This window comes from Notothenia rossii, assembly GCF_949606895.1.
Source record: "Notothenia rossii genome assembly, chromosome: 5".
NCBI lineage: Eukaryota > Metazoa > Chordata > Actinopteri > Perciformes > Nototheniidae > Notothenia > Notothenia rossii.
Genome location: NC_136903.1, coordinates 13,635,250 through 13,658,900, shown reverse-complemented (window position 1 = coordinate 13,658,900; position 23,651 = coordinate 13,635,250). Strand labels below are relative to the sequence as shown.

The 23,651-nt window shown below is 43.2% G+C and overlaps 1 protein-coding gene across 5 annotated transcripts in view; it reads left to right on the top strand.

Annotated features, from left to right (window-relative positions):
* reln (reelin) overlaps positions 1-23,651 on the top strand; it is a 93,609-nt gene that overhangs the window by 17,801 nt on the left and 52,157 nt on the right. For all 5 annotated transcript variants that reach the window (XM_079684055.1, XM_079684054.1, XM_079684053.1 and 2 more), the window contains exons 2-3: positions 826-933; positions 17,060-17,198. In XM_079684055.1, coding sequence (XP_079540181.1) covers positions 826-933; positions 17,060-17,198 — 247 coding nt within the window. The remainder of the gene's footprint in view (positions 1-825; positions 934-17,059; positions 17,199-23,651) is intronic.

Here is a 23,651-nt window from a genome sequence, read left to right as displayed (position 1 = left end):
TTAGATTACTTTCATGAGCCGTGTGACAAACAGTGATTTAATTATAATGGTTTGTTTGACTTTAAAATTGAATCAAGCCTTCATTTAGCAGGCTCCTATGTGTGTATGTGTGTGGGTGTGACATTGTTGCTCGTGCTTTAACACCTGCTTGCCCATCTGTATGCTTTCCTCTCCTCCTGCAGGGCGTTCGGTCTCATTGGCCTCCCAGTTAATGGTCACTTTATATTTACATGTGGTAACACCTGAGCTCTTTGCTCATTAGCAGCAGGGCGTCAGGGAGATGTGAATACACTTCCACACTTCCTGTCCACATGCATGTTCGTCACACCCACTACTTATTTGTGTTGCTTACAAACAAAGTGTGAACATTAGTGCTGCACAATTTAGAAAAAATAACTAATTGTGATTATTTCTGACTGATACTGCAATTGCTATATGATTTGAAGGAATGATACATTTTGAACAATTATTCACATCATTATTTTCTAAAATATATGAAATGACAATAAGTCTGTAGAATACTAGACTTTTCTGCAGCACCACAATACTGAATTCAGAATTATGTTTGCCAAATATTGCGCTTCATTTTCATTTGTGATTTTGATAAAACCTTGATTAATAATGCAGTCTTTGTGAAACTAACTTTGACATCTTTGTCACCTTTTAATGGAAACATTAAAGTTTATTTATATTCTTGCTAGTTATAAAAACTTGTGAAAATATGTTATATTATGTATTAGATCTCATCATTTACATTTGTGACATAAGAAACTGTTTCAAAGCTTGACAACAATGTTAAATATCTTATTTGTTCTGTCTCAACAGTAACCATCTCCACCAGTGTGTCCTTCGACGGCCTGCTGGTGACCGGCCTCTACACCTCCACACCGGTCCAGTCCGCTCCCATCCCGGCTCCAGCGGCCTTCGGCTTTGGTGAGTCTTCATCAGATACCATTGTCGACTTTTTCAATGGTTTCCTCATACATCCTACTCGTGCCAATACAAGCCTTTAATTAAATCCTCAACTCAGCTTGCATTTTAGCACAAACAAACTCTCAGATAATCTAAATAGTATCTTAGTGCTGGGACTAAGGAGTATTACAGTGAGCACGACCCAGCTCAGTTATCCACATCCGTTCCCAGAATGAGCATGAGACCACTTCCCCACTCCTGTTGTGACAGCCTGTGATGGATGAGGAGTGGGGATGATGTGACTATGTGTTTGGCCAAAATTCGTTTTCATTGATGCTTGAGAGAAGAAAAACAGAATACTGAATATAAGATGAGGAAAGGACATTGGAGAACAAAGCAGGCCTCTGGGAGACAAAACCCAACTTCAAATAACAAGGCAGAGAATATTTATGATCAACAGGTCAGCTGGTCAGATGTTGAGCTGCAGATACAGTTGCATTGCATTCGGTTGTATACTGTGTCATTGCAATAGTAAGAAGTTATCCACGGATATTGGTTTTCAAAAACTATTAAGGATTTGGATTTCTCTTTAGATTATTGTTGTTTTGCTACAACAAAGGTAAACTCCTCATGATATGCTAGTATTTGTGTTGTCATATTACAGTTTGCTTACCCTTATCAGCCTTTTTTCTTTTAAATCCTCTGCGAGTGTAGCAGTTTGTTATATGTCAAGTTAAATCTAGTCTTAAAACAGTGTTGACAAGTACAGTATGATGAGGGTTTTTGTCTCAGATTAAGTGTTTTCGGATGTTGCCCCTGTGTGCAGGGGTTGGGCCTCTCTCGGGGAGATGGACCGGCCATAAAGAGGTCCTTAGAGAGCGGGGCTGCTGGCCCAGAGCTGCTGCCCAGCGGGCTCACTTATCCTGACTAACTCCACTGTTCTTTAGACGCTGTCTTCAGCCCGGCCAGGGCAGCTCTCCACTCTTGGCAGCCCTGTGCGCTGGGGAGGAATCCAAGCAAGGATTGCGTCACCTTTGCTTCACTCTTATTAATGTGAAAACTTTTATGAGAAAGCCTGCACAGACTGATAGGCAGCAGCTTGTTGAACTGTGAGTCTCTGCATGGTGTGTGTTTAAATAAGTCTGCAAAGCCTTCCACTACAGTATGTGTAATCTGCTAAGCAGCGGTGCTGTCCAGGTTTCACAGCGACAGTCACTCGGCCTTTCCTCAGCTGAAGAGCTCTCTGCTCCGATTCTCCTGCATCCTCGCTCAGTGTTGGCTGCTGGAGTCCATTGAGTTACATACTCAGTCAGGAAGGAGAAACAGAGAGGTGATTCTTTACTGCTGCTCAAGTCCTCTTCTAAGTGCCCATGGTGGGACTGTCGCCTATGACACGTTAAGTGTAGCTTTATTTCATTTCTGCACGCAGGTTCATGAGGATTTTCACAAGAGACCTACTCAGCCTGGCTTTTCTGCTGATCACTGTCCATGGCAGGGGGTCACATCTGGGGAGGCTCTTCAGCTTTGGGAGGGCTGGAGAGGGATGCTCCAAGAGAGAGAATAAGAGGGAGTTTCATCAATGAGCTCATGGAACCCCGGTGACAGCTCTGTGCATAAGAGACCCAGTGTTTGAGGAAAATGCTTTGAAGATAATGCACTGGAACAATAATGGAATGAGACACTGCTTGATGTCCATTGTTGTTGTGAAAAATATTAAAAGATCTGTGAGGACAAGAGGGTCACACAAGTCCCAGTGGGAGTTTTACAAGGCCAGGTTTTAGTGTGTAGGGTCTAAGAAGCGGTGTGCCTCTAGTCCCCCTCAATGGAGGCATGTAGGGGACACAGATACACGTGGAAACCAACATACATATACACAAAATAGAAGGAAAAAAACGAAATACTCATCAACCCTCACTCACATACACACGCTCTGGCAGAGCAGCGGCTGGCTCAGTTAACATGTGGCTGACAGATGTATCAGTGCGGGATCAACATGAACTCCAGCGCGGGGATAATGAAACCTCATTGCACTGCCACAGCAGGACCGCACACACAGGGAGATATCTGTGGTAATTTAAGATAGCAGAAGGCGTTTGCTGTTTAAAATCACAAGAAACGGACCCTAGTAGATCATTCATTTATGCTTGGATGATTTAAATTGAGAGAAAGACAAAGATGGACATAGTGAGCATGAATGGTTTGTGGTTTTTGTAGGAAGTGCACTGTGGAGATGGAAAGTTTGGTGTTTGTGCACTGTGTGTGGGGATGTCTAGTGGTTAGTGTGGTCAGAGCTGTTGCAGCAGGCAGACTGGAAGACTGCACTCCGGCCTCCATACAGAGAATTCCCCTCGGCCTTTTGTGTCACCGTTCACTGCTTTTTATAGAAAACTAATAAAACAAGTGCATGACCACAGTGCATGCCAATAATACACACATACTATCAGTGGTTCTCCTCTTTCTTTGACTTTTTTGTTTGCACACACACACACACACACACACACACACACACACACACACACACACACACACACACACACACACACACACACACACACACACACACACACACACGCACACACACGCACACAGACACCAGAGTGAGGAGATTGTATTTGTATTTGCTTCCACTCCCTCTGCATAACAACGCATTTCACATAACATTAGTAATAAAATATGTGAAGCTTTGAGGGACTGACTTTTTACTGCGTCGTCAAAACACCCACTCATTGTCGAATTAGCTAAAGTGTAATGGAGCAATCATGGTAGTCTGAGGAATGTCATTACTACGGCTTCTGGGCTGAGCTCCGATGGCCTGAAGGCAGGTGATCCACCACCGGTCGCTGGGGGGACTCGCCACAAACCTTTATGATGCTCTGATGGTTTTGCTGTGGCTAGTGCAGAATCAGACAAATTGGAGCTAAAAACAATGTTATTTCTGAGAGCCAGGACGACTTGAGAGAGACAGAATACAGGAGTGGAAATTGGTTGTGGTTTTAAAAGGTGTGTCCATAAGGTGCCAGATGAACCAGTCTGGCCGAGGCACAGCTGCAACAATGATTCTGTTTCAAAGTGTGAAGGGACACGATAGACTTAAAATGTTATTGTGGGATTCATTCACCCACAATATCCATTTAGTGAACTTAGTAGAGTGTGTAGGGTGATTCAATTGTATTATATTGTGGAGTATAGTTTGACAAACGTATTGTTCAGACCTTTGCATCATGATTTACAGTAAAACATTAATGTGTGTGTGTGTGTGTGTGTGTGTGTGTGTGTGTGTGTGTGTGTGTGTGTGTGTGTGTGTGTGTGTGTGTGTGTGTGTGTGTGTGTGTGTGTGTGTGTGTGTGTGTGTGTGTGTGTGTGTGTGTGTGTGTGTGTGTGTGTGTGTGTGTGTGTGTGCGTGCGTGCGTGCGTGTGTGTGCCAGATAAGGAACATGCACCAGCTGAATTCAAACTCATGATTTTTCTTTCTCCTCCCTTTCACTTTCCATTAGGAGCTCTTTTGTTTCCATTCCAGCCCTTTGGCTTTCTAGAAGGAACACAAACAGCCTTATTCTGGCGTTTACAAAGATTTTATGATTTATTTTGCACATTGACATAACTTTGATTAATGTGGTTTACATATGAACTGCTTGCTGGTGTACGTCGCAAAGGATGAGGTGATGTATTGAACCCCACAGGCCAGGTCCTTTATGGAAATAAATGTCAAATGTCTTCTGATTTGTTTTGCTCTGCTCATGGCTAAATGTTTGCCATCGCATTATCCAGTAGTTATTCATTATAAATTCTTCCAGATATTTTACGAGTTCAATTATGGGGTTTGGGAAGTCAAAGGAAGGAGAAAGTTAAATAGACAGGAGAGGAGAAATGGTGGTGCAAAAAATGCCAACATGGTGCTGACAAAGGGTTTGAGATTAAGGGAAAGAATGTGAGTTGAGAGTGAAGGGCGAAAATTGTAGAAAGTTTGCATGAAAAATGGCAAAGAGGGACCGATGAAAAGGAGACAGTATGTGAATGATATAAGGAGGGGGACGGAGGGAGAGAAGTTGAGAGGAAGGCGTTCCATCACTGCCTCTGACGGAGGGGCTGATTGGTGTTGCTGTGCCAATGCTGAGCTGCTGAGAAACTGGTCATTGATGGATGGCTCGTTTGCAGGCTGATGTTTATTTTGTCGTTAATTTGCATATTTGTATGTATTTTTTCGGGGTGGTTCTCTTCTGCTAGCAAGAATCAGTCCCCATCTCGATACTGTATGATGGATCTGGCGGTGTGACAAAAAGGACAGCTTAGTGACAGGGACATCCAGCCGACACTCTGTCCCCATGACGGATGGGCTCATGCTAACACAGCCTGATTAGAGATGAGATCCCGCTGCACCTTGACCTATGGAGGAGGCTGTGCAGCCAAGAGTGCAATCATACTATGTACATCTAACAGGATTCATGCAGAAACAGAAACATATGGTAATACACAATCATGAATGTTCTTCCTTTTTTTTTCCTTATGCACAATTATGCATTCAAATCCTGACATCCCTATACTCATCCATCTTAAGGCTGAAGGTCGGCTGTCTGTGCCCTCCTGCCACCAAGCCAGATTGAATGTCAGCCAGAATGTCAGACTATGAGAGATGGCAGCTCATCATGTCAGTATTTACAGAGACACACTCACAGGTGTGATGCTGTCTGAACAAAGCCTTGTTTTGGGAGCTACCAACAGTCCCAGGAGAGCCCCAGTGTGCTTCCGCATACTCCATCCTTCAATGTGATGAGGAGAAAGAAATAGTGTAGGGAGAGATGGAAGATAAAGAGGAATGATATAGAGAAAGGGTGGTGCAGGGAGAAGAGAAGGGGCGAGGGAAAGGGTTCCCATGAGGAGAGAAGCTGTCAGTCCCTGGGAGACTTCAAACGCACCGCAGCCCTGTGATCAACCTTCTCCCTGGCTCTTTGCTGACAGCTCCCTGACTGCGCCGCTTAGACTCCTTCATGCACACACACACACACACACACACACACACACACACACACACACACACACACACACACACACACACACACACACACACACACACACACACACACACACACACACACACACACACACACACACACACACACATATATACACTTGCATGCTGCAATAAAAGCTCTCACACACGCCGATTTATCCACTCATACCACAACACATTCAAATTCCATTAACACAATCATGCTGATTCCCACATCTCTGCAACACATTTGCTCTGACCTCCAACCTTGTGATAACCTTGGACACTGCCAAAGTTCTCCGTTAAGGATGTCGCACAGTCCCAAACGGTTGCTCCTGCACCGTGGGCCGAACAGAGGAAAGGTGGTGCTGGTGATGATGATGATGTTGTTGATAATGATGATGACTTATCTAAGCCATTACTCCTTCTCTGCTCAGGGCTGAGGCACCCGAAGGCAGATCCCTCCTGATGATGAATTCATTAGTGCAGAAGATGAAATGAGTTGTCATGGCCAGGGTTATGTATGGCAGGTGATTTGTGTTCTCTGCGGCACAGTGTCGGATCAGACCGGAGATCGGCCGGGTCGACTCGCTGTAAATCTCCGTGCTCTGCTGGCACAGGACTTTCCCAAAGCCTCGTGCCCAGACTGAGCCTCTGTTCTCTCCCTGCCCGGCACGTCCTCCTGCTTCAATCTTCAATCTTCAATTCCTTGATACTGCTAACAGGTGGCTAAACATTTGGGTGCTCTCAGAATCCAAAGGAATGATTGGGTGATTATGCATCAAGTCATGTAGCCTCTTTCATGCCCGGAAGCAAAAAGCAACTGCACCTTCAAAGAATTCAAACGGCGTAATCCATTATTAATTCAAAGCCAAACCCACAGCAGAGTCTGGACTAGGGCACTAGTGTTGGCCATACATCCCAACAGTGTAGGTTGTGCGTCTCAGGTGTGTTGGTACAGTAGAGCTACTGGAGCACTGCTGCTGGGAATATACTGGTTCACTTAGTGTACACTAGCTCTCTGGGAAAACATAGTCCCTCCTTTGAACTCCCACAGCTTCCCTAGGTGTGCTTACATTTGTATCCGGTGTTCATAGTGTGTGCCTTTTTCTCATGCATGTGTGTGTCTGTAAGTGTGTACAACCATGTATTTGTAGCACATGCTGAGCATTTGAGTGCTTTTTTCTTTCTTTGAATCCAAATGTATGGTAAATAAAGGTTCAGGGTGACCGGGAGAGCAGGCAGGAGCTGGACTGACTGTGATGGAGATTTCAAAGTGGTGTGTGAGATGTTGGCCAGTTTTTTTTTTTTTTTTATCCTGCAGGAGAGAGCAGCAGGCGTAGGCTGTTTCTCCCATGTGTGGTCTCTCTTGAGCAGAGCAATGTTATTTTCTACCGTGCAGAGAGGTTGGTTACATGCCAGAGAGATTGAGAGAGGAGAGAGAAATAAAGATAGAATAAAAACTAGCTAGAGCTTTGACTCAAAGACTGCTCAGTTTGACACATTTCTGTGAACACTAGTGGGTTGGCATCATTTCAACAAAGAGGCAGGCTGACTTTGAAATGCATCTCTGTTGTGTTGTGATATAGAACTCCTTTTACCTCCACCTCGTGTGGGTTTGGTGTGCAAACTGCGAGAAAGTGATTTCACAAAGTGCACGCCATCCAGGCTGCACTCTGAGGTCTATTCATTTTTAAAGTTCCCTTGCAGAGAGTATTAGAAAAAGTGGAAGTGCTCTGTCTGACTCTGTGAAATGAGGAAGCTTAGAGGTTCTGCGGGTTTCTCCCTGCAGGCCTCCCTGGATCTGGCCCCACACACTCTGAAAGCGTCAGAGATCAACAGGAATGCTCCACTGCCTGGCCCATTTTTTCTACATTCATACAAGTTATCTATGAACAACTTACCCAGATCCAACCTGACACATATTTTGGCAGCGGAAATAGTTGATGACCTTCTTTGTGATCGCCCTCCTTACGAGAGCCAGGCTGTTGCCGTGATTAGTTCACTGCCTCCCAGCACTGCTCTGTCAGACCAGGCTCAGCTCCAGCCTCCTCCATAAACACATTTAGCCACACACACTGTAAATACACACATACACACAGCACAGACAACATGCCTTGCTTTCCCTAGGCTTCCACTTGGTCCTCACCTGTCACCCCTGGTCTCTATCCCTCATACTCAACATGTGTGTCAGGACAGAGCCTGCGAGGCCACAGACCTCAACAGTTTGTTTGTTTGTTTGTTTGCTGCATTGACGGGTGGGGAGCAGGCACATGGGTGCTAGAAATGAGCACAAGTCAAATCAGATTAATTAATCCCCAGCTCAAACTATTAGCTGAGGAGTCGTATTGAATTAAAAATCAAATTAGCCCTGGCGCCTGCCGTTAAAGCTGTGGAGTGTGCCTGCCAAGCTACAATGACACACACCAACAGTAGCCAGCCGCTCATGGGCTTCACTGATGGATGGACCTATGGATGGATTGATGGATTGAGGGGTGGAAGAAGAAATGGGTGCTTAAGGACTGGATGAGTGGGGGGAAGGGGAGTTTGGTGACTTTGCCACCCAGTGTGGTAAGCTTCTCCTGGGGCAAAAAAGCCGGCTGTCCTCCGCTTCATGTTGCTGCTCCACAGGCCCCACACCATTAGCACTCAGCGGACTCTATGTCACTCCAATTAGGCTTTCAGCAACATTTCACCCTGATGGTTTACGTAACTCAAAAAAGCACATCTTTGGCTTTGGATTTTACCAAGTTTATAACAGGCCCCTTTCACTCAGCCCGACTGGTCAGTGTTCTTATTTTTTGTAGAATGAAAAACAATGAGCTTTCCCAATTAATCATTGAGTTCTGAAAAAGTTGAAGTCCCTTAAATACCCTTTGAAAGTCTGATGATCAACCCTTAGGTTAGTCAATCAATGCAATGTTGCGATTTTGGCACCAAACACTAAAGTGGGTAAAATGATGCGGAAATAAATTCGGGCCAAAATATAGAAAAAATTACGCACCTGTAAAAAAACAGAACATTTCGATTTAGCTGTGACAGTGAATTGTTATCTCCATCTATATGCCTCTAGACATGCGTTTGGTTATAATATATGCATGTTTGCAAGTATGCATGCGTGCCTTCTAGATGCATGGCAGGGCTGTGTAGAGAAGTAGAGGTCTCATCTATCATACAGGGTGGGGCTCCAAAACACACAACACTTGTTTGATTCAGAACAACATTCATTTCAATTATGTTATATATTAGTTCAGGGGGGACATTATGCTCCAGTAATGTTCCTGTATTCCATTCATCATTCACGCTTGTATGGCTTGTACCTCTTGATCATTGAAGGGAAGCAGTGCCCAGCCTCAAGCAATGAACTCACTGTTTATTTGCTTCATACTTTTGGTTATTATTCAGATGATGGTATTTACAGATTCAACATGTTTTGGACATATTACAGATGAATAATCATGTGTTGAATGAGTACAAAATAATTGTTCACATATGTTGTTGTGTACAGTATTTTTCCTCTGGTGAGAGCCATACTGGCAGCTCTTACAACAAGGCTTTGTGTATTTTTGTGTCGTGTGGGTGTGTGTGTGTGTGTGTGTGTGTGTGTGGCCTTGCCTTCAGGAGTTTATGGATGATGGATGATGGATGCTGTGAGATACAATGGAAGCCTAAATAAAAGAGCAATTGTTTTGTAAATGTATGCATATGGCCAAAGATTGGTTTGGTGCTCAGGGCCGGGTATGAATATGTTCATGTTTCCTATACATAAATGGCTTCTTTCACAGAACATTCAGCTGAACGGACTGTCGCACATGGAAAAACATAACAATGTAAACATAAACATATGCACAGTAAGCCTTGTATATACTGTTGCGCAGATCAGCAGACCTCCAGGTGTTCTTTACTGCCCGGTAAACTCTTTCATTCATAACTCTCCCCCTCACAATTTCCCACACAGTCTCTTACCCCATTTCCCCCTGGCCACTGGCATCTTTCAGCACCCGTATTAACACACAGCTTCCTCCTGGCATCGCTGTGCCGGACCCCTGCCATCATGACAACGCTGCCAACCTGTCTCCATGGCAGTGTGATTGGCAGATGCTTAGATGGATGCTCGTTTCAGCCAATAGCAGATCATAGTCAGGTTGTCATGTGCCGTGAGACCCTGCAGTGGCCCGGCTGACCAGCTGAGTATGAACGTTGAGAAGAGGCCATGAATGCAACACACAAGAGCACACAAACGCACAGACACGTAGCATGGGATCATTCAGCAGCACAAAGCGTATGGGGTCCCTGCCCCGGCTGTCAGTGCTGTTGTGATGTATCATTTATGTCGCCATTGTGTGGCATTCTCTTGAAACATGTTGACAGAGGCATTATTCTGGCTTATGACAGATTCCCATACATTCACAGGCTTTTAATAACACACGTTAATTCTCCGATTTTAAGATTTACCACATGAAATATGAGTCTTTAATGGGCCTGCTCTCCAAATGATCTGGGGTGGTACACATTGAATTTCTAAGTCTAAATAAGTGGGAGAGTGATCACTTCTTATAAGGCTATTATCCGTGTGTCTGAGGGCGCATGTACACACACACTCATACAACAGGCCTGGAGGAGGAGACATTTGCATCACAAACATTAATCTGTGAGTCTTTAAATGACACCCACTTTTCTGTATTTAATCGGAAAGTATATAGTTAGTGGGGAAAAATAAGACAAAATCAAATATCTTAATCTCCTTACAGCACATTACGCTACTTCACAGGGATTTATTTCATTTCATTAACACTCTGAGCAAAGGGTATGCATACACATGCATTTTAATATTCTCTTTGTAGTTGCTCATGTACGTATGTGCAGGCGTACAGGGTCATAAAAGTGCATGTGTGCTTATGGTTGAGCAGTATGTGCTTTAGCATTAGAGCTGAATGTATTACAGATGAACTGATGAATAACAATTGCTCCAGTGTAGAGAAGGTTGGAACAGTTTATTATTTAGAAAGGAAGCAACAAGATTCCTTTCCCGCTCAGGACTGAAGTGCCTTTTCAACCTGCCTACCTTTTAATCTGAAATCCTGCAGGAAAAACACGTCTTTATAGCAACTTAAAAAACACTTATCAGCAATGGATCAGTCAAACCACGGACACACACAGACCAGTCAGTCAAACTAATAGCTTTCTGTTGCTTCCCAAGCCAGACATTGCCGAAGGACAACTTTGGAATGAGTGCAAAATCCAGTAGCTATTTGGTACTGACCAGATGTCAAATGGTGTGAATACACTCTGAGTGATTGTCGTAAATGTATACGAGCAATCACATCCATTTGAATGGTGCCTCTCCAGTCCTCGCCACTCTGCCACAGAACCCAACTATCAGCTCTCATGCCAGTGAGACCGGCTCCTGCTGGTCCTGCAGTGTGAAGTCGCTGCCAGGCTGAGCCACCGATTGCCCATCTGCTCCATCGGGGAGAATTCTCACTCCATCTATTTGACTTGTTTTGAGCTTGGCTGTGGAAAAGCTCATTAGCTTTGCAAAGTGACATATAAAGACAGGGAAAAAAAACTCTGTGTCCAAACAGAGATGTTAAAGAGGACACAGACAGATGTGAATTGAAGTGTTTACATATTTTAAAGAAAAAAAACAGACGGAGGGCAAAGTCTTTGTTGCTGGAGACAAGGGCGGACTGAATATGAAAACATAAGAGGCGACAACTTCCCACTTCCTTTTTATGGGGCGCCTAAAAAATTCACTACAATTACCAGCAGAGATTGATGTTGGGGTGACAACCCTACAACCAACATATGACCCTTAAAATCCTGACACACCCATTTCCTGTGTGTCTGTATATTTGAGTGAGTATGTGCGTGGGCATGCCAAAGGTGGCGTGCACAGGCATTTGTGCGTGTCTATGTGTGTGTGTGTGTGTGTGTGTGTGTGTGTGTGTGTGTGTGTTTGTGTGTGTGTGTGTGTGTGTGTGTGTGTGTGTGTGTGTGTGTGTGTGTGTGTGTGTGTGTGTGTGTGTGTGTGTGTGTGTGTGTGTGTGTGTGTGTGTGTGTGTGTGTGTGTGTGTGTGTGTGTGTGTGTGGGCTTATATTTATGAAACATGCCCTGCACAGTCACACCGTGGGAGTTAGCAGGTCATCTCCCCGTACCATTAATCACTGCCGACAGCTCATAAGGGCCCAATCTGCATGTGAAAGAACTGCATGTGTTTGCGCGTGTGAGCGCGAGCGTGCATGCACGTATTTGCATGTGTGCATTTGACTGTGGGCGGTGTAGTTGCAACAGTCCTCCAACATCGCCCTGTGGCTGCTTATTGAATTAGTAGTGGCCTCTGCTGATACTTATCTGACATGCTGCATGAATGCTTCACCAGTGGCATTTCTTCTGCAGCTTCTGTCAATGTCAGCTCATCATGGGATGAGCTGCATGCGGCAGATTGGTCGCTAACCAGTCCAAATGTGGAGAGCAAATAATTACAACTGATAAAGTGTGAAATGTGCCAAATAATTTAACATTTTGAAGTTGAACTTTGTGGATAAAAGGTTGAATGGCAAAATGAATGAGTGATATCAATCACCCAATAACTGGGTTTTGACATAAAGGCATCAAGTACTGTAATCAAAATAAAATAATTTGGGGTTCAATAGTGGGAAAAGAGGGATGAGGAATGGACAAAACATTGAAAGAACAAGAGAAAACAAGCACTTAAAACATAGATAAGTCCAGTCACAACTGTTAGGTGTCAGAGAAATTGATAAAAAGCAACTCAAAGGTCAACTGAGTGAGGAATACATTTGAAAGCTGGTGTAACCCTGGCGTATAAGGACACAGTGGTTGTTAAATATTTTCATTTCACATTGATGGAAGAGCCTGTTTTGTATTTCCCTGCTCACCTCCCTGGACAGAGGCAGGAATGTTAAAGCTCTCTCTTTTCTGACCAGGTTGACCACGGCTTGTTGCTTTACTGGAACATTTGGGATTCAGGTTTTGTGGAATAATAGTGTTTTTTTCCCCTCTCTCTCTCTCTCTACCCCCGACATGAAAGGGACTAGTTTCGTTATTTGCATTTTTATGCCTCAGTGTATTTTTCAAGTGGGAATAGAAATCCTGTGAGTAGTGTCAAGTCCCAGCGCTGCTGTGTCCTGGAGTGCATCAGTCTGCTTTTCATCTCCGGCCTAGCCTAACTGCTCTCTGCTCCTCCTGAGCCATATCCTCAGATTCTTCCTCTCCACCTCCCTCTGTCTGCTGCTTTTCATTATTTTCCTAAGTTTTCTCACATGTTATGCTTATGATTTTGTTTTGAATATTGAATTCCGTTTGTTTTCACTTCCTACAGTTTAAGTATATTTTTCCGTTTCAGTTACAATAGCTTGTGGTAAATTAATTAGGGTTGTATTAAATGGTTTTTTTTCTATTTACAATTAAAACACTTTTCATGAAGGTGCTGTATTCCTTTAAATTAGTGATTCATTGTTTCTTTCCCAATGTCCACACCATCCACAGCTCGTTTACTTTCCCCTTTTTCTATCTCCCCTGCTCAGTCTGCTGCTCAACGCCATCAGAACACTTTCTTTCTGTTTGTCTTTGCAGCTTTCCAGATAGTGTTTCCATTGCCACGAGAGCTAAGCTTGTATTATGCACATCTGCGGGGATTCTCAAATTGCAACCTGGCAATGTGGTGAGAAAGAACCATAGCACGCTTTTTTTTCTCTTCTTCTGCCACAAAATTGGACATTTAGTGCCAAAAACTGTTTGTCTTGACAGCCTTGTTTGCAGCAGTAAATAGGGGGCACATCAGCAAGGAAATTGTTCTGGAAATGGCACTCTCTTGTGTCAGAGGGGGTTAAAAAGAGAGAAAGATGTATGGGTATGTCAAAGCATGCTTGCCTGAATGCTATGTTAGAAGAGCTCTGAAGCAATTTCTTCTTTTCTATATGTCGGAGTTAAAGATAGGGTGCTGAGGAGATCTTGCCCAGGCAAACAACATAGCAATAGCCCGAGACAGTTATGTGTGTTTCTGCATGTGTGTGTGTTTGTGTTCGCGGAGAGTGAATCGCTGTCATTACACAGAGAGGTTGAGGCCGAGAGGTGATTGGAGAACAGTGGTACTATTAGTGGGTGATTACATCCCAGTATGGTATTACACACCAGCAGCTCCTTAACAATGTAAAAGGCTGCGTTGCTTGACACCTCGTCAATCTGACACACTGGGCCACACGCTGCATGCACTCGCTCATCATGGCACAATATGTTGTATTCGTGTGAAACCTCTTAAATCACGTTGCTTTAATGATTATTCAGTTGAACTCTAAAGAGTTTGATGTTTCTGTACATAAAGAGGACATTAACAAGGAAACCTTTGCAAACCCCACAGGGTAAACAAATAAATACATGGTGCTCATTTCAGAAACAAAGGTTGTTTTTCTAAGTTTTTCATCTGAAAAATATGATAACTAGGTTTGTTTGTGCCTAACACACACACACACACACACAGACACACATCAACATATATTTGAAAACAAACAAGCGCACACACACACGCACACACACACACACACACACACACACACACACACACACACACACACACACACACACACACACACACACACACACACACACACACACACACACACACACACACACACACACACACACACACAAATGCACACAAACAGCTGGTGAGTTAAACAGACACATTTATGGCGCTGTCAACAATGTGTGTATTTATGGATGCAATCTGTGAGGTCAAATGTGTTACTGTCAGAAATGGGCGGAATTATTTCTCCTTGAATAATTCGTTTTGAACCACACACACTGACACACATGCACATAAAGTCTTTGCATATTGATTTGCACATTGATTCAGGAGATATTAAAGCTCCGATGTTATTAATCATTGCTGATTATGCTTTATAGTGAGCTGAGTTATGATTGAGGAGAGGAGAGGAGAGGATTGTGTTTGCAGGTTAAAAAGAGGCCAGCCAATAAAGCACTGCTGGTCAGAGCACATCTCTATACACAGATGGGACATCAAATACATTTTTAAACTGGCTGAAAATGTTGTTTTGGTGAGCACTGGACCACAATGCGATGACTTAGACTTGTACTCAGATTGTTCTGCATTATCTGTGAAAATCCATCCAGTTTAAGTAATTCTTAATAGTTTCCGCATAGTTTGTACCCCCTCTCCGCCAACACTAAAAAGCCGCTTAGTTACAGTAAATAATTAAACTGTTCTGTACGTCTGAGCAGGGATTGATGAGCACGGCGGCGTCCTGGCCTTGCCCTCTGTGATATGAAGGAAAGATTATGTGACATGATGTCATTTCATCGGTGCAATCATAGCCGGACACAGACCCTCATTAATAAGAGCTATGTAGTGTCAGCTCACAGGGCAGGAGGAAAAGAAGAAGAGGGTTTAGAAAAAAGTAGATGATGAAAGGAGAGGAGAAGAGAGGAAAACAGAGCCGAAGAGAAACGGTAGATGAGAAGTGAGTGTGAGGCAGGAGGAAATAGGAAAGAGAAAAGCTTGCCAGTGGATGGAAAGAATATCAGTAAAGTGGCATGTGTTCAGATGAAAGAGCAAAGGAATGAAAAGCAAATGGAAGGATAGGATAAGGTGGAAATGCAATGTCTAAAACTTGAGACTTTAGGGCAGGGGTGTCAAACTCAAGGCCCAGGGGCCAAATCTGGCCCGCGACTTGATTTAATGTGGCCCGCAAGAGCTTGCAAAGAATATAATACGTTTATTATACGGTTACATGCCACTTTACAGAGGCCTGTCCCACAATGCATCTCATTTTGTGTCATGCGCACTGAAGAGACTTGCAATTATTTGCCCTGGACTTCTGCTTTCAAACTTAGTTAGTTATTTCCCAATCCGATAATAACCCAATTCAGAGGCAATAATGTAATATAATACATTATTTTATATATATATATTATATATTTATATAGTTACAACCGGCCCTTTGAGTGCAACCATAATGCTAATGTGGCCCGCGATGAAATTGAGTTTGACACCCCTGCTTTAGGGCAACACTCTTTTATGACGCAGGTCTTTGTGCCTCTCTGGTCTCATTCCTTGGTCAGTCACCTAATGCATCGGTTTCAGACTTCTCCAGATTTTTTTCTGTAAGAAGTTTTATTTTATAATGTTCATTTTGTACTGTCTTAGCAAATAATATTGCACTATTTTAATTGTACATGAACTGATAAGATTGACCTTGCTGAAAATGTTCTTGTGTAGAAACCATTTTTATTTGATTGTGACTTTTTAAAATACTTGACTTTTCCTATTTATTGTTGTCTGCTGTACTCTATTTAATTATGTTTTTATTTCTCTAGTCTTGTTGTGGTCATTTAACATCTTGCCAAGGACAACAGTTGAAAATTAGCCTGCTGGCTAATACTGGCTCATTTACAGCAATGTGGATTAATGTGCACTGTCCTTTAATAAAATAAACAAACAAACAAACAAACTTTCATCTCACTTCTGTATATCATATACCTGAACAGACGGAGGTACTGTTGGTAATCCATCACATCGAACATCATCAGTATTCTCGCTTGTTTTGTTTTATCATGACAAACTGCTACTCTGAGTGTGCAGCAAGGTAGGGTGGATACCTTTTTAAAGTCCGCCGTTAGGAAACTCAGGGATTTGGCTTCCAAAAAGCAGTATTTTAAATTCAAGAGACAATAAATTAAACATTGACACCAGAGTCATGTTTTATTTATTGTTTGTCTTTGGGTGGGGTTTTCTGACAATGCATTTTATGAAGACAAATGACACCACTCACACACACTATAAAAACACTATCCTATAAATGGGCCTACCTCATCATGTTAATGTAACTTTTACTAAGATAAAAGCAGACATGACACAAACTGTACTTTATTACACATTACTGAGATATATGACTCAGACATGAAATATAAAGGTGTATGTCTTTGCGATTTAATTGTTATAGTGAAGTTAAATAAATGGTACAAGCTTGGAAGTCAAGGAAAACATACCAATCGAACAGACTAAGATTGGTAAATCTTTGGTATTAAATAAGCAGTTTGATGACAGCCACACTTTCCAATTAAGTCACGCAACCTAACTTCCTGCCTCTCCTTTTTGGTCGTGTTCTCCTCTCCAGGTGTGATGCACGAGCGACAGTTTGCTGGAACTCAGTTTGTCTGCAGTGTTGTCGCGTCCCACGTCAGCCACCAGCCCTCCACCAGCTTCAGCTTCGTCTGGATCGCCCCCCCGCCCGGCACCGGCTGCGTCAACTTCCTGTAAGTCATGTGAGAGTGTGTGTGTGTGTGCAAAAAAGAATGGCCAAGAGAGAAAAAGTTGGATCAGGATCTTTGCAGCCGCCACGTGTCTGACCCAGACATGGAAGTCGTAAACTGTAACAATGATATCCGTTTAAAATGTTGTGGGGCTGCATATCGACCCAGTAAGCCAGAGAGAGGCTTATCAGCTGACATTATGTTGGATGATTTCTCTGTTTGAGAGGATGTGGTGAGGCCATCCTCAGAAAGAAGCATGCATGACTGGAAAGATGCTCAAATGGGGACAGATATAATGTGTGTGTTTCCTCAATACCTTGCTTGACGTGGCCTTTGCAGTGGCAGGTGTGTGTGTGTGTGTGTGTGTGTGTGTGTGTGTGTGTGTGTGTGTGTGTGTGTGTGTGTGTGTGTGTGTGTGTGTGTGTGTGTGTGTGTGTGTGTGTGTGTGTGTGTGTGTGTGTGTGTGTGTGTGTGTGTGTGTGTGTGTGTGTGTGTGTGTGTGTGTGCTTTCAATGCTGAGAGTTAACGGAAATATCCCCATCCTCTTATGTAATGGGCTCGGTCCCTCTTCTCATTGGAACATTTTTGAGTGATTGAACAGATCCACTCTTCCCTGGAGGATGGGTGTGATACTCACACACACACACATACACACACACACACACACACACACACACACACACACACACACACACACACACACACACACACACACACACACACACACACACACACACACGCACACACACACACACGGTGTGATACTCACACACACACACACACACACACACACACACACACAAACACACACACACACACACACACACACACACACACACACACACACACACACACAATTTATGGAAAAATCTGGTTCACATTATGCTCTGTGACATTACATATAGCCATCAGTAAGGCACAATGGCTTCTTTGAGGGTCTTAATCAGGATTTGTTTCCCATTGCAACAGACTCAGCAGGTGACTGAATCTGTTGGTGAACATGTTACTCGCTGTGATTCCTTAAAGCTCACATATTATTTAAATGGCCCAAGTAGGACAATATATGGCTTAATTAATTTCAGAATAGCGCTGGAATTTCCCTTTTCTCAATTTCATTCGCCCTTTTTGCTCATCATCATTTTCTCCGCCTCTATTTGTTAGGGACATCCTTTAACTCTCTTCCCCTCTAATTCTCTAGGCTGTTGATTTACAGCCTCATCCTGATTATCACTCAAAATGCAATTAGCAGCTGTTGCTGTAAAAGCGTAGAGGAAAAGGGAGGACTCCACAAAGTCACTGCAGCATAACACAAACGTCTTTGAGAAACTCACTCACAGATAGTGTAATAAATATAAATGTGACTCAAGTTATTCTCACAAATAGCCAAGTATGGTTTTAAAATTAAACCTAGGAATGAAAGCATCTTTATCATCATTTATTGCTTGGATAGCTAAATAGAACTGCAAGCTAATCCCTTATTTTTTCATTTGTATTACATCGTCATCGTCTCACAAAACTTGAAAGGCATTGCAAATTGCAAATCAATGCTCATAGAAACCACAACTAAATTAAACATCTTGGCAGAGCTCACTAAAATCCCTCAATGAATTCCTGGAGGGACACGATAGACTGAGACTTTTATGGACAGCCTGACAGAAAAGGATTCAGCTGGGGAATTTGCTGAAGTGGAGCTGCCATTTAGACAATATCCACGGAGCCAAACAGATTTACTGGCTTTTTTGTCTGCCAGCAAACACATTTACTGTTGAGCTTGTGTCAGCTTACGAGGATTGTGTGTTTCCTTCGTGTCCATGAGAGTGTGTGTGTGTGTGTGTGTGTGTGTGTGTGTGTGTGTGTGTGTGTGTGTGTGTGTGTGTGTGTGTGTGTGTGTGTGTGTGTGTGTGTGTGTGTGTGTGTGTGTGTGTGTGTGTGTGTGTGTGTGTGTGTGTGTGTGTGTGTGTGTGTGTGTGTGTGTGTGTGTGTGTGTGTGTGTGTGTGTGTGTGTGTGTGCAAACCACAGAGCAGCAGTGTGCCAGTGCTGATGACAGTGGCGATGGCAGGGGGCCACGACTGTATGACAATAGGGGCCCCTGCGGCTGACCTTATCAAAGTCAGCCAGTCACACTCCAGCTGCCTCAAGACTGCTCCTTACACACACACACACACACACACACACACATACAAACACACTCACTTCGACTGCACCCTGTTCCAGTTCACAGCTCCTATCTCCGCCGGTATATCCTCGTATCGAGAGCTGCCGTCTCTCGGATCTGTGACGTGAAGCTAGGAGGAATTCAACAGGCGAGGCCCTTATGAGCGGGGCCTGTCAGTATTATTCTCTTGAGGTTGAGGTGTCATCAGACGAGTGTCAAGTGTGTCACATTTCCTTCTTGTTTGGTTTTTTACAAGTGAAACTCTCCCAAGAAGTGCAGCTTTATATAAATGATTTCAATTACTGTAATAGTCCAAAAAGGTTATAATTATCGGTGCTACAGGGATGAGATTACAAAATCTAAATGATGGAATGCCCTGCCCTTGCCCATAGTACTTTAACCCTGATTGATACAAGGACCATTTTCCCCAGGCAGTGTCCATGAGTGTTAAATTAAAGCCACAGACATCTTATGTCCTTCGCAGGGCTGGAGCTGGTCCGCCACTGCATTAATATGAGGCCTGTGAGCAGTTTTATGGGCGATATTGTGGGAGTGTGCCTGGTAACAGATCACTAGCGGGAGTGTGATAGAGTGCAGTGACATGGACATCCAGAAGAACTCATTTTATGGGCGGCTGTAAATTTCCACCTAAAGAGAAGGGGAGGCCTTGGAGGAGAGGAAAGGAGAGAAGGGGAGGTGTGGGAACAGGGAGGGTACACAAACAAATGCATCCTTAACTGAAACTAATCACAGTCCACACACTCTTCTAGTCAATCAACAGAAAAGAAAACAGAAAACCTTTTTACATGTATCATTTCAATCATTTAGCGAGCATAAAAGCCAGCATGAACAGAGTTTGTTCTAGCTTTCTTAATCAAATTAAATAATGTTTTTTTCTCTTTCTTATCACACACACAACTAATTATAATATTACAATATAACACATTAGTTTGGTTTGGGGCTGCTGTGAACAAAACAATATGAATAAATTGCCTTTGGACAAGGGATTGTAAAGGGGCTATTTAAGTTATTTTCTTTGACCTTATTTTGAGATGGATAATGAAATAATAAGCAACAAAAGCAATCAATTAATCAGCAATTAAAGTGATCATTAGTTGCAGCAGTAATATGATACGAGGTGCGGCTATCATAGTGAAGCTATACTGTCTGCCGGGAGCAAACCTTTTCTTCCACACAAAATGCTAACAAACCCAGTTGTGCCCCACTTTTGATGCTTCTCGCTCAGACATGACAGTCCACACCACTACATAATGCACTGAATGCTGCACTTAGCAGAGGTGAGAGTGGTTAATAGCTTCCTCTGGCAAATCCAAAGATGCACTGAGGTGTCTCGTCCTTTCTTTGCCTTTATTCTGCTTCACTTACAGCCTCGAGGCAGTGCGTGCTTGTGTGTGTGTGTGTGTGTGTGTGTGTGTGTGTGTGTTTGTGTGTGTGTGTGTGTGCGCATGCGTGCGTGCGTGCGTGCGTGCGTGTGTGTGTGTGTGTGTGTGTGTGTGTATGTGTATGTGTGTGTGTGTGTGTGTGTGTGTGTGTGTGTGTGTGTGTGTGTGTGTGTGTGTGTGTGTGTGTGTGTGTGTGTGTGTGTGTGTGTGTGTGTGTGTGTGTGTGTGTGTGTGAGATGTGTTTTTGAGCTGGAGTGTTATGCATTGTCTCCCTGTGGGACGCCAACTGTTTCCTGGTTGGATATTGCTTTAATTACTCCGTGTGATCCCTGAGGAGTCGGATGTCTGCATATCTAATGGCACACTTTTCCTTTTTGTCATAACATGCTGTGTTAGTGTGTGTGAACATGCATGTGTGTATTTATGCGTGTGTATTTTACTACAATGACTGTTTGTTCCTCTTTGGAGACCAATAGGCTGATTGAAGCAACTTGTAGGAGCTATTACGAGGAGGAAAATAAACGAGGAAGCGCTCCAACACTCTCCTCTCTTGTTAGATGTCAATGAAAATAATTGTTGTTCTTCTGTCGTTATGCTAGCTTTGTGTAACATGCACTACGGTAATGTGGTCATAGCTCAAAACCAACTCTTATCCATGCAATGTAACTATAAAACACAAAGATGCACGTCACCTGTATCAGAACATGAAGGCTTTTTAAGTATTGTTTGGAATTTTTTACATATAAATAAATGTGACATGTTTTTCCTATAACCAACATTTGTTCTGCTAAAAGGTCAGAACCCACCAACAGCAGATCATTCAGGGCCCTGAAGTAAATATGTATACTCGCAAAATATTCAGGTGCATGTGTCCTTTTTTGAAACGTGACAATTCAATCATAAATAAAGTAATCAATTAAAATCTGCGGTAACCTTTGAATTATAGGAGAATAATGTGTTCTTAATCTCAGCAGTTTGGGGTTTATGAAAGGCAGGATGATAGACTGCTTATATTAATCAGAGATCAAAGGTCAGAGTTCAGACTGACAGATGACCTATCTCACCCAGCACCTTATCTCTCCCGTTATTAGTCTTCACCATTGATTTCCTTTTTTTCAAGTCAATCTTTTGGTCTGGTTTACCATAAAATCACTGGTTAATGAGCCCGGCTCATCATTAAATCTCAATAGTAGCCTGTGGCTGTGTGACAGATTCACTGGAGGGGTCGGGCCAGGGAACATGAATGATTGGTTCAAGGTACTCGCATTCTGGCATTGTAGATCAAAATATGGGGTAGAAATGTGAAGCATGACAGACCACATAAATCCCATCCACTTTTTTCTCCTCAAACCGACCAGAGCTGCAAATCTGGCAAAGTCTGCCCATATAATTCCAATTTTCATATATCAAACATTCACATATAAGACAGCAACTCTTATATCTCCCATTTTCGTGTTTTTAACCCGTCTTTAAAACGGGCGATTTTTTCAGATTTTAACAGTAAATCAAGCTTTTAGAAGCAGGTCAATTCCTACACTCCTCAACAGATAACAACCCGCTCTCCTGTTGCTGTTTACCCCAGAGTATTCTGCATCTATGATATTCTCTTATTTCCCAAGGGACGGTCTGTGACCCCTATAATTACAAACACACACCTGTGTACACAGACGCCACATGCACACACATGTACACACACAGATATACATGCTTATTACACTGCAGTGCTCTGATCAATACACCCCAAATTGCCCATCTGTGCTGCACCAACATCAGGAGGTCACCCTCTCACTGCTGGGACAGTGACCTTCTTATCAATTTGAGATGAAATAGGGAACAGATATTGAAAAAGAGAAAGTGATTGATTATAAATGCAGCAAAATGATCCATGCTCAGGGGAGGGAGGGTCTGGCCCAGATGTATCTTGTGAGAAATGATTGGTTGGTCTGTTTCTGCAAATGTGCTCCGTTGTGACTGACAAGATGAAATACAGACAGGCGTGTTGTGGGGATTCATCTCTCCAGTGTTGACTCTGTGTCAATATGTCTCCCCCCCTCTGGTCCTAATTTGACCCTCGCTGAGAAACTGAGGAAGGAAGACAAAGGATTTTAAAAAACTGGTTTTCTCATATACAGTGGGGCAAAAAAGTATTTAGTCAGCCACCAATTGTGCAAGTTCTCCCACTTAAAAAGATGAGAGGCCTGTAATTTTCTTCCTCGGTATACCTCAATTATGAGAGACAAAATGAGAAAAAAAAATCCAGAAAATCACTGTCTGATTTGTAATGAATGAATTGGTAAATTCCTCGGTAAAATAAGTATTTGGTCACCTACAAACAAACAAGATTTCTGGCTCTCACAGACCTGTAACTTCTTCTTTAAGAGCCTCCTCTGTCCTCCACTTGTTAACTGTATTAATGGCACCTGTTTGAACTCGTTATCAGTATAAAAGACACCTGTCCACAACCTCAAACAGTCACACTCCAAACTCCACTATGGCCAAGACCAAAGAGCTGTCAAAGGACACCAGAAACAAAATTGTAGACCTGCACCAGGCTGGGAAGACTGAATCTGCAATAGGTAAGCAGCTTGGTGTGAAGAAATCCACTGTGGGAGCAATTATTAGAAAATGGAAGACATACAAGACCACTGATAATCTCCCTCGATCTGGGGCTCCACGCAAGATCTCACCCCGTGGGGTCAAAATGATCACAAGAACGGTGAGCAAAAATCCCAGAACCACACGGGGGGACCTAGTCAATGACCTGCAGAGAGCTGGGACCAAAGTAACAAAGGCTACCATCAGTAACACACTACGCCGCCAGGGACTCAAATCCTGCAGTGCCAGACGTGTCCCCCTGCTTAAGCCAGTACATGTCCAGGCCCGTCTGAAGTTTGCTA